Raw genomic sequence first — 12,409 nt, forward strand, 5'->3', positions numbered from 1 at the left:
ATGAAATCTAATTTTCAGGACAAGTCATTGATAGCTTATGATAAATAACTGCTTTCTGGCTGTGACTTTGAGTAAATAAGTACTATGAAATATATTCCATGGTCCCAGTTTCTACTTCATCCTTGAGTAAATTTATGAGTAAGTAAGCACTGTGAAATTTATTCTGTGGTTCCAGTTTCTCCTTCATCCTTCAGTAATTTTCTGTCTTTAAAAGGGTTGCAGAATTTGATCCTGAGAGAATAATCTGCTTGCTAGGGGTTCTCTTTATTGATTGATAAAGATTGATAAAACTTGATTTTAGATTATTTCACTTAATCTTATGATTGTGGTAACATCTTACAATTTATTTTTATTTTAATAAATATTTTTATTAAGTATTATTTTTAATAAATAATATTTTAAAAAATTTATTTTTTATAAGCAATATTTTTCTTTGTTTAGGAGATTATTGAAGAAGGAGAGAGTTCTAGAGTTAAAGAAGTGTTAGATGATGAGCGATACAAAGCATTTAAGGTAAATCCTTCGAGTTTTGTTGCTGTTGTTTAAAATTTCCCTCCCTTTAGTAGAACGTGGACTAAGCCATCAATTTTATTATAAAGGGACAATCAATATCAAGTATAAAGAAAGATCTTGAATAAAAAGAAAGGGAAATCGAGAAACAGTGATAAGGAATGATGTGAGAACTTTCTATTTTTAATGTGATGTATACATAGTTGCTCTTAAGTAATGTAAGGCAACTTAGTCTTTGCTGTAAGTTTAATGTGATGTTGGGTTTATTTTTGCCTCAGCTGGTTATCATTTTAACACTGCTTAATTTTATTCTGAAATTAAGAAAATACCAGGTAGAGAAGATGACTCAGATCTGTTGTAGTTCTCTTTTGTGTGAGGCAGGAGGACTGGAGCTGTTTAGGAAGATTGTAGAGTCTTTTAGTCACACAACTTCAGAGTTGCAGGGAATCTAAATCACATAAATACTGCAATTACCATGACTGAAATATTTATTGAATTCTCCATTGGAAACATGTAAGATGAACAAACATTATTTTCAATTTTATCTGCATTTTTGATCTCTATAAATACCCTCAGTCTTCAGAAAAATTAAAACAGAGTAAGACAAATGGGACGGTTTAATTGTCCCTGGAATCACTCACTTTTGCTTCAGCTATTCCAAGTCTCTTCCTTTCTTTCTGACCTACAATACAGGTATGGAAGGATGTTCAGAGACAGTAGCTGATGCCATCTCTAGCAATATTCAAAGAGAGGTGCAGATTCAAATGTATGGCAAGATTCGAGAAGCCGACTTGCTTATTAATGCATGATTGCATTACAGCATGATTGAGGAACAGCTATTAAATCTTACCCTTCAGAGTTTAAGAAAATCTCTTGGAGATTAGAATAACATTTATCAGGAGACAAATTATCTCAAAAACACTTTATGCCTTGTTTCACATGCAAAATTACAACAAACTTAGGTAGCTCTCTTCTTAGCTGAGCAAACATCTCAACATTTTGTCTAACTTAGATGTAACCAGTTGTTTCCACCAATTTTTTTATGAGAGTCTAAGAAGAGTCTCATATTAGTGAATTCCTAGATTTTACTGTTTAGCGTACTCCTGGTGCCTGCTGCTTCACTTATGGCTTGAAAGATCACTGCTGGCCCCAGGACTATGGTTATCAAATGACTGAATTAAATTAAACTATAATTTAAAACCTAATGTTTTAGGTGTAGGGACATGAATTGACAGGGTCAGTTTGCCTCCTTACAGAAGTGGGTGCTGCAGAGAGCGAGTTCACGTAATTTGTTTCACCAACTGAAAAGAAGCAGTTCCTCCACACACAGCTGAAGAAATGGGCTCCCTGTTACTTGTGCTGCACTGCTGGCAGCATCTGGAGCATCTATAAATATGCTAAATAGCAATGGATCTTGGTACAGAAAGGAAAAAAAAAAACACTTTTGGGTTTTTTCCCCCTAAAAATTTGGGTGCATAGAATCCTTTTCCTTTAGTTCATTGTCTCAGTGTTAATTAAGTCTGCTAGAATAATTTGAAACCCAGTAATAGACCCTTTTGAAAATATTTCAGCACTAGCAAAAACATTAAAAGATAACAATCTAATATTTAAAAAATTGTAGCCTTTTATAAGCATCCATAATTCAGACAAAGAGTAGGTAATTTCACTCCTTATATTCAAAATGTAGGGCAAGTCCTATTTAATATTATCCATCATTTTAATTTTTTTCTTTTTTTCTTTTAATTATTTCCAAGGAATTAGTATCTTCACAAAAACACAAAATAAAGCTAGCATGCTTGGAATTCAGAGGCTGTAGATTCAATGGAAAAGAACAGTTATTCATGTCTTACACAGCTACTCATTGAATTCCATAAAAGTACAAAGAAAGCGTGGAGAGCTACAGTATTGACAAACTGAACATAAAGAACGTGCTTTTAGGCAAGCATGAAAGTTTTCCCTCCTGCTTTCATATCAGTGTTCATCTGAGATCGATCCATCGAATAATGCTTACAACTGTGACATTTTTGCTTTACATCCTTTCATGGGTAGTAAGTTAGTGAACAGCATTACTTTGTAATAGATGGAATATGACTACACAAAAATTTCTGGTGGACTGGTAGATTTTGGGGTGTTTTAGGTTGTTATTTTGTGTGTCAGTTTTTTTGGTTTGTTTGGGGATGTGTGTGTGGGGGGTGTTGGTTTTTATTTTGGGGTTTTTTTGTTTGTTTAGGGTTTTTGGTTGTTTTGCTTTTTTCTCTTTTTTTCTGTTTATTTCTTGGGGTTTGTTTTCCTTTTTTTTTTGAGAGCTGGTGGTGCATATAGTACAAAGCCGTAATGGCAGTCAAATTATGGAGGTAATCTTGTGACATCTCTTATTCTATCAGGTCAGGGAATTCAGCTACCTAATGTTGCTGTTTGCATTTCTATTAAGAAATGTAGTAAAAATAAAGATTACTACCCTTATTTCAAACCTTATTTAAAAGTGCACATTTTAGTAAATTACATAAAGGTGCTGGGACTACCTAGTGTATTTTTGTTTAGATTTCACATTAGTGAGTACTCTCCATATATAAAACCAGTTCTCTGTTCAATGCAGTCATGCAAAGAAGGGAAGCTGAATTTGTATGTTTGTGTCACACTGTTTATCTTCAATGTAGGATTAACTGCCCATTGCTTTCCTTGTGAAACCTTGTTGTTACCTATTAATTATTAATTCACTGCTCCTCTGGAAAAGAACACTGAAATGTTTTTCTACTGATCTTAGCAATTTACTTCAGTTTTTGGAGTGGGAGTTAAGACATCTGAGAAATGGTACAGAATGGGTTTGCGAACTGTGGAAGAGGTAAAAGCTGACAAGACCCTGAAGCTGTCAAAAATGCAGAAAGCAGGTAAGGTGAAAGTGTCATAAAAAACTTGTATCTCAGTGCTCCAAGAACTTGATAGCAGAAGCACAGGGGAAGGCAAAGCTCATTTATACATCTGTTCTTTTGCTGCAGTCTTGTGAATACTGAATTATTAGATGAAAATATTTGGACCAGCTGAACTCCTAATTAAAGACTGTGTCATTCAAAACATAGGAATATGCCTATTTTTAAATTGCTTGCACAGATACCAAATGAAATCTCTTATACACAAAACTATTAATCGTTCATTATTATACAGGTTAAACTACCACACACAGGTTGTGAAAAAATTACAAAATTGGGAAAGCTCAGAACTACTTTTCAGAGGAGATCTGCCTCCCTCAAGGCAGCTCTACTTTACTGATAAATCTAGACTTGTAATAGAGTACTAATATATTTTTTTCTATAAACCTAGTACATCCTAGCTTTAAAGTGTTAAATGTGATCACATCACTAACATTGCTTCCTCACAGATTTTGTGTGTATGCACTGTTTCCCTAAATAAATGAACTAATTTAAACAAAGAAATTAGTTACATTAAGGAAAACATTTTATAATACGGCGTCAAAATACTGTAACTTTATTTTTGCATTAAATTTGTGTGCTCTACATCACCTCAGGATCCCTTGGATCAGCTTTCTTATATTCATGCTCCTTTGTCCCCTTTTCTTGTATGTGTCATATTCAAATGTGAAGCAAGCTGCCATACTGGGTTCTTTCAACACAAGCTCTGTGATCAGAAATAAGATAGCTGGGATATTTCACATACTTCTGAGCTCTGTACTTGTGTAGAACACCATTATTTTGGGAAGACTGCCTTTTGAAACTTTGCATCCAAAAATGCCATTGATGGGAGCTGGTAGGGAAGTCAGAGTAATTTATAAATATATTCAGGTCCTGAGAAAGTGGAGCAATTATTGTGACTGCTGTGTTGACAAATTACATGACAAATTATAATGACAAAAATATAGATAAACTCTATGGACAAAGATTAGGGAAGAAAGAGTCTGCCTCTGGCCTGTGACCCCTTGTACCCACACCACCTGTGATTTGGACCTTGAATAATGCTGTGTTGATTTTAATATTTCTGTGGAGTGATCAGCACTTTTTCCCTTTGATTTCCAGGGTTTCTCTACTATGAGGACCTAGTTAGCTGTGTGTCTAAGGCAGAAGCAGATGCAGTAAGCTTGATTGTCAAGAATACTGTGTGTTCATTTCTACCAGATGCATTAGTTACCATAACTGGTGGTTTCAGGAGGTGAGTGAAAAAAAAATGAGGTCACTTGGCTGTTTTATACAGGTGCATTAAAAAAAAGATGTTTGTGTCTTGGAAAAATCAAAGAAGCTTCATGGGAAAGTATCAGAGTTGTTTACAACATTTTTGTGGGTTGGTTTATTGGTTTGTTTGTTTTTTTCAAACAGGAGAGCAATTCTCTGACAGTCCCAGGTTCCTGTGTTTTGTTGCTGTAGATGGTGATGATGTAGTTTTACTGGATCTGAATTCCTAAGGCTGAGACTATTGTAAGGCCATGCTTGAAGGGAAGATACAATAATCTTAAGTCAGTCTTGGTTTGGTTTTTTGGGGGGGATAGTTTAACGAGATCTTAGTCAGCTGAGTTTGAAGTGAAAAGCTTGTAGTGTTAGAAGCATACTTGGAGTAAAGAGTTACTAAAATGGCAATAAAGAACGGACTAAATTAAATATATGCTAATATCTGTATAGATGGGATGATCCCAGGATTCCTTTCCTGGCTGATTTTTGTTATAAATAATTTTAGTCTTGCTCTGCAGAACCAAACCCAGACCTGTTCAGAACAATTCATTTTTTCATCACTTGAGAGCTTCCTTACAGCCACACAACACAGTGCTGAGACTTGGAATAGTCTTCAGGAGTTCTGCTTTCCTTGCTCTATTCTCAGTCCCCCATTATGTCCTTCTTGTTCTACATGTTATGATCCTAAAGCAAAAAAAAAAAGGTAGTCAGCACTATTTAGCTCTTGCTGTTGGATTTGTGACTCTGTAAAACTTTGACTATATTTAAATATAAAAGTATCTTTCAGAGATACTTATTCTCATGGAACTCAAAACACAGTTCTGTGACTCTCATGCACCTAAAACTGATATGAGAACAAAAGACAGGAGAATATTAATAATTTATATATCACCTACGTGTTTTAATGTTGTAAGCCTAGATAGGTCACATAGTCCAGTACTAATTAGGACCTTATATAATTTATAATTTCTACAGTACAGTGATTATGCTGAATTTTTTTTATCTTCGTCCCTTTTCATGATACTTATAATTAGTCCTTGTATATCCCATGTTTATTGTAGGAATGTTAGTAGCCTCCAGCTACATAATTTCTATAAAACTGAGTGGTCAATAAGAAGCATTAGGCTTGAGTAGGAGCCCTGACCAGGGGTTTAAGAACAAAATAAAATTTTATGTCCAAAACCTCAAGTGTCATCATTTTGTGAGTCTTTAAGAGACACAAGATGTCTCTTGAGAGTCTCTGTTTAAGGGAGTCTTTAAGAGACTCTCCCCACTGATGCAAATCAAACATCTCCTGTTAATGGCAACTTGGATGTAACTACATCATAATGTGTAAATACATTAACACATGTCTAGATGGGTCAGAGCCTTGCAGGTTATTTACTGGAAAGTCCCAGTTTCTCTAATATAATGGATTTGTGAGCTTTGGTAGCATGGTTTGCAAAGTTTGAATCGCACAAATCAAATAGAAAGCTTTTGTCTTGCTTATTATTGTGGGGAGATATGGTAGTTAGTCATTCTCTTTCTTACTAGGAATAAGCTTTTGTTATCTCCAAATGGTGTATCAAGGCAGAAGAGAAATTATTTAAGTACCTATTGAAGCCTACTACTGGGCAATTCTGTATACTAATTACAGGCCTTTAAATGTACAGGAACATATTAAACTATAAGTTTCAATATGTCAGTCCTAAATGATATTTTACCAGCCCATGGAAAATAAATGCTGCAGTGTAGGATTTGCAGATAACTTGATGGATTGAAATACCTCTTTCAGGCAACTATATTTTAATTGCTGAGTTGCAATAGGGTTGACTACATCTGTTCTTTTCTGCCTGTCTCCTGTAGTGGTGATGCTCTTCAGCAAAAAGTTTGTGAGAGCTAAGTAGCTCACAGCTTTCAGTTACCAAATTATATTTTATTATTTTCATCATTATATAAATATTTTAATAAAATAGGTAAGTTTTATAATTTAAATAATTCCCTCATACTACTCCTTGTACACTGCGAACATAAGAGGAAAAAAAGCCCAGGAAACTGGAGGGGTTTTCCCCTTTTTCCTTTAATTCCATATTCTTATATGGCTTCAGAGCAACTTCAAGAAAAGGTTGCCATGCACTGGAGCATTTTCATGATATTCTGTAAGATCCTGGGTTTTAGCTAACTTGATTTAGCTGCTGATAATTGGTTTTGCCCCAAGGTGTGATCTAAATTGAGGGTTTCATAAGAGCAGAAATGCTTGGAGGAAGCATAATATCCTATATGTAGTTTATGGTTTCAGTCTCTTTACTGGTTATTCATATCTCAATACATATACCAAATTTAGCTGGAGAAGTTCAGAAAAGGATTTGGAATAAGAATTGTATAAATTAACAAGAATATTTTATATATATATATAAGAACTGCATTTTCAGAATGGTTTTCTGTATGCTCTGTCCGTATGATTCACAAATTATTTACAAATTAAAGTACAATTTTATTGTGTTGCATGTAGCACTGTTGTGGTTAGCTCTGCAGCAGTAGAATTGTATCTCTGTGATGTGAGGACACGGTTACTATATCATCATTAGGCACTTATTTTTTTAAAATTATTTAGAGATCCTCTTAGAATTGTGATTTCACTTCTCACTTTCTCAAATATTTACTTAGATACACTTCTGTTGGATTCTCCTACCTTATGCTTTAGAGAAAGTGAAGTAACTAAGGAGAGGCTTTGTTTTAAGAAAGTTTTCATATTGCAGTTCTTAAGAAGTTGGTCAAGTGTTTTGGGCAGTGCATCATGAAGAATAACTAGTGTATCTTGTTCTCTTTTAATCTTTGTGGGAGGTTAATTTTTCCATGCTGTGCCAGTCCTCAGGGAAGTTTTTTCCAGTCTCTCTTATTGTTAATTCTGTCCTAAGATGAACCTGAGTGTAGATCACTATCTCCTTGCTTGAATTTTCTATTGTCTTTTAGAAATGAGGATTTGATACTCTGTAACATTTGTAGATAAGAATTGTTAATAGGAAAGCAATGAAGAGAGCAAAGGACAGGATGATTTTGTCAGGCACCACTGCCATACTTTTGTATATTACAATGCAAAAAATTCTTTCCTGTGTGCAGTGACATTTCCTACAAGGCAAAGGAATGCATAAAGTAATGACACAAGACAGGGTTCTGGGCTTTCCTGTTCTGTACCAAGAAAATAATTTAAAGATATCTCTTCTTTCAATCTTGGAGATAAAATGAAATAGCTGAGACAAAGAAACACTTTGAGTGATTATTTTATAGGTTCATGCAGTGATAAATAACCAAGGTTATTGTGGCACCCTCATTTCAGAAATAAGACTTCTATATGGCATGTGGAATCACATTTATCTAACTGTACTGGCACATGCTCATAAAGGAGAGACTGTGGGATTGAATGTCCAAAGAATATTACGCTTTCCAACCTTTGGAATATATGCAAGACTTTGTGGTTTATTTAAATGAGCTTGTTGTGTGGTTTCTGGATGAACTTCTTGATAAATCATACAACATCTGATTACAAGTTCTGATCCTGATAAGAAGCTCTATTTGACCTTTTGATATTGGATATTCCTAATGACAGTATTCTTTTGGAGGCTGTAGATGTTTTGCAATGAGGTTAGAATATCTGACATAACACCAAATTTGTTTTAGGTTCTCAGAGTAAATGTCTTTGAAGTTGTATTATACAAATTATTTTCTTTATCCTCAGATCTAGGATTAAAATAGTGCTGGACTTGCTAAACTAATAGAATTAATTTTGCAAAACATTATTGCATTAAGTTTTTAGGCAAACTCCTAAGCAGAGATTGCTTCTTCTACTTACAGTTTGTTGTTGCAGTGTACTTTTGTGTTTACACCATTCTTAGGTACGGTTATTTCTGGTTTTTTTTACTCTGAAACACAAACTGTGGTGAGGGAAGATATAAAATGTATCCAGGTACTCAAGTCCAAACGCTGTAATTTCTGCTCACTTTTTTGTACAGCTGTTAAAAGAAGTAAAATTTTTTTATATGCTGCTCATTTTAATTTTTTTCCCAGGGAGAAATCTGCTCTAAAGGAGCTGTGAGGCAAGCTGCCTGCCAAACATTCAAGCTGATGTGGTGGCTTGTACACACTCAAATTAAAGCAGATCCTGGAATAATCTAGCAATTATTCCAGCAACAGACTGGAGAGACTGCTTGGCTATCATTCATGAGCACTGCCTTTCCTCTGATAAGGTGTAGCCTGCTTTGGATGAGAGTTTTAACCTGGAGATGTTCTAATCTGATCTGGCTGTTTTAAAGCTTAGTAAAACAGCTTTGCCTTCCCAAATGCCCTAAGATTAGAAATGTTTGAACCTGAGGTATTGATATGCTGCTAGTAAAAATATTCTCTGGAGTGAGTTAGAAGCACTACAACTGTGGAAGAAGGGGGATCATCACAAGTTTCTGCTTCTAATTTTCTGTAATCCATTAAAAATTAAGTTGGGAAAGGAGAAAATCAAATTGACTAGCCAAGTCAATTTAAAAGATAATCTATTGGAGTAATTCAGATACTTCCTTTTGTCATTAGAGCTTTGATTATTTTTCCAGTCGTTTCATCTATTATTAGCCACAATGAATCATGAAGTAGGAATGGATGAATAAGGTATTTGGTAGTCATAGACAAAAAGAACTTTGTAAGAACCAATAAAACTTAATAAAATTGACTTCTCAACAGAGCATATACTCTGAAAGTATTTCAAACACTTGTTGATTCAAAGTTTTTTACATGCCCTACACTACCTGGCTCTTTCCTACTTTCACAGACTTTTTTACTCATTAGAAGGATGCTGTTTAGCTACGTACCTCTCTTATCTCCAAAACTAGTTGAAGTGGTGGGTCCAGAATGGAGCTGGAAATAGAGGTGTCTGATTTCTCCACAGCCAGAAGTTTTACATTCTGTATGTAGAGCCAGGAGACTCCCTGCCTCAGTCTTACAGTTTCTATGATCACCTTCTAGAATGCTTTTGTAAGAGCCTTTACAGTGTTTAGTCTTTTCTGTCTCATATCTGATGATGACTGCTAGTAAGTAAGCCAGAGCAATGCAAAAAATGTTATAAAGCAAGACTGAAATCTCAGATCGTATTATTTTGGGACTGTTAAGAAAAGTCTCTTGCATTGGTGTTTTCTTTCCTGTTTTCTGTTTTTTTTAACTTAATTGGAAAAAATGAGACTGAAAAACAAAACTAGGGTTTCTATTTCCTAGTCAGGTAGTCAGCCTGAAATTTTAGTTATGAAACATGATCAGATTTATTACCATTTTAATCCAGTCAAAATATTCATTTGAAACTGATGAAAGTTTTTAAAGTTACTGCATTGATGGATGCTTTGTGGTATTAGCAATATTTATCATTACACTGTACAAGGAATATTGCAGTGGAATTTTCAAACTGCAAAGGCAAACTTGTGGTAACAAAGCAGCATTTTGCAGGTACTATGCTAGAAAAACAGGCCATTGTCTTAAAGATGTGGAAAAATAATCTATTTTTATGTCATGTTCATTTGATAGCCAAATGAATTGAAAGTTAAGTGAAAAACAAAGTGAGCAATTACTAGGATAGAAGACAGTTTATATCTGAAGGAAGAACAGAATGACAGCCATTAATGGTATTTGAACAATTTTTCTCCTTTTGCTTTTTTTTCCTGAATTGCCCTGTAAGGTCACTTTCAATCATTTTTGCTATGTAAGGGTCAGCCATTTGGCACTTCTAGGTTTCTAAATTACATGGAAATATTTTTAGAATGCTTGCCACTGCATAAAACCAAATGTTAATGGCTTCACTAAGTCAAATTAAATTTTAATGGCCATGGTTTAATTTTTCTTTTAGCCCATTCACATCCTTTAAGCAGCATTAAATGTGATTCAGTTGTCTTCTAATATCACAGCTGACCTGAATAGCCTTTTCAATTAGACTTTTAGATAAAGCAGATCTGATACATCCTAAATAAATAAAGATCTCTTTTTATTGGTTAAATGCTGATATTCACAGCTCATTTAATCCGTTTATAGAGATGCGATGTCAAAAGAAGAACCTTTTTTTTGTGCAATGCTAGTGATAATGTGCAGAGATGAGACAAAAAATTCACATCTTTGTTTTGTCAGTGGATGGAAATTAAGGAAGAGGAACTCGAAAAGATCTATTTAAGACTTCAAGAAAGATGCGTGACTGAGACGTGATGAAAATTATTTGACAAGAAGTCACACATTAAAAGCATTTTATGAAATGGTGTGAAGAACAGTCAGTTAACAATGCACATTCTCCTCAGAAATTTATTCTGACATCTTACAAATAATCTAATACCTAAACAGTAGATGACCAATGTTTTTTAAATTGGTTAATTCTTTTCTAATGTAAAATGTTTTAATTTAATCTTTTCACGGATTTAATGTTTACAACATAGTATGCCTTTTACTTGTGCAAAAAGTAATGGAAATTGTTAGAAACCTACCATCGTTTGTTCAAAAGCATCTTTGATGTTTTGTAATTCTGTTTTATGTTTGTTCTCATTTTTGGATGACAGTGTCTCAAAACTTTCACTCTGTGAGAGAGATGACTCACTGTGATAAAACCTTCCCTGTGTACGAGGGCAGGCATGGGGAAAGGGGCTTCTGGGTTCCTGCTCTGTGTGGGGTGCACCCAAAGCCATCTGATATTGTAGGAAGCTGGGCTGTGTGATTTGGAGTGTGGGTGGATCCTTTCCAGTGGCTTTGCTTATGGAAATGCAAGTGAACGGTGCTGTCATTAGCTGGAACAGATTTCAGCAGCGAGTTCAGTTTTGTCGTTTTGGTAGCTTGCGTGAGTGTCAGATTATAACTAACAGCTAACTTGCTTTCTCCTGATGTCAAGTCCCAGCTCTGAAACAAATACCAATCTCTCCTGACGGCTGGCTCATTAGACCCACCTAAGTGGAAAGGAGCAGTGACAGCTGTCAGTACGAATTACCGTACTCCCGGCTCCAAACTGCAGAGCCTTCTGCAGTGCCACTCCTTACGATAATATACCATTAGAATTCCAAAAATGTAAAAACAGATTTTGCATTATTTACACAATTTTCTGGGCAAATTTTGCCAAAGACAATGTTTTGAAAAGTTATAAAAGGAATACGATACAATTATTTGTAGTCCTACTATATCAATGAAATGTACTTAATAATGCATACTCTACTCACCATTCCCATTTTAAAAGGTTAGCAATAAAAATTGTTGTGGTTTTTATTATGTTAGGTTAAGTGAAAAGTAGTCATTCATCATTTTAGAACAATTAGCATATGCAGTGGTGGTTACTATTTGCATTATGGAAATTAAACATGTAAATTACTAAGTTCTGGTATGACTTATCTTAAAAACACCCTGGTGTTTTGGGAGGGGAAATGCTTTGCTCTACCTTGAAGAATAGTTCTTTAATTCATAACAATTCTTCCAATATGCAAGTATGTAATTTTCAGTGAGCAAAAAACATGTTTTCAATAAATTCAGAAAAGGTCTTTGGCACAGGACACGGGCACTGGTTCTGACTGACACAGCCTGAGTAGGACACCACATCATTAAAAAAAAGTCACATCGAGTCTGAGTGCCCCAGGTATTATTATAACACATAATCTGGGGCTGAGGCAGGAAGACAGGTTGCATGATACAGAGCATATACTAAAATTGATTTATCAGTATAATTTAATAAACTGGAAAACCTGCTTCCTGCA

At 34.8% G+C, this 12,409-nt stretch overlaps 1 protein-coding gene across 3 annotated transcripts in view; it reads left to right on the forward strand.

Annotated features, from left to right (window-relative positions):
* The window catches only part of DNTT (DNA nucleotidylexotransferase), an 82,079-nt gene that overhangs the window by 21,252 nt on the left and 48,418 nt on the right, over positions 1-12,409 (forward strand). For all 3 annotated transcript variants that reach the window (XM_088059654.1, XM_088059656.1, XM_088059655.1), the window contains exons 5-7: positions 442-513; positions 3,275-3,398; positions 4,539-4,671. In XM_088059654.1, coding sequence (XP_087915780.1) covers positions 442-513; positions 3,275-3,398; positions 4,539-4,671 — 329 coding nt within the window. The remainder of the gene's footprint in view (positions 1-441; positions 514-3,274; positions 3,399-4,538; positions 4,672-12,409) is intronic.

Source organism: Pseudopodoces humilis, chromosome 9 (assembly GCF_049639895.1).
Source record: "Pseudopodoces humilis isolate 2021_Gansu_Grassland_sample_001 chromosome 9, ASM4963989v1, whole genome shotgun sequence".
Lineage (NCBI taxonomy): Eukaryota > Metazoa > Chordata > Aves > Passeriformes > Paridae > Pseudopodoces > Pseudopodoces humilis.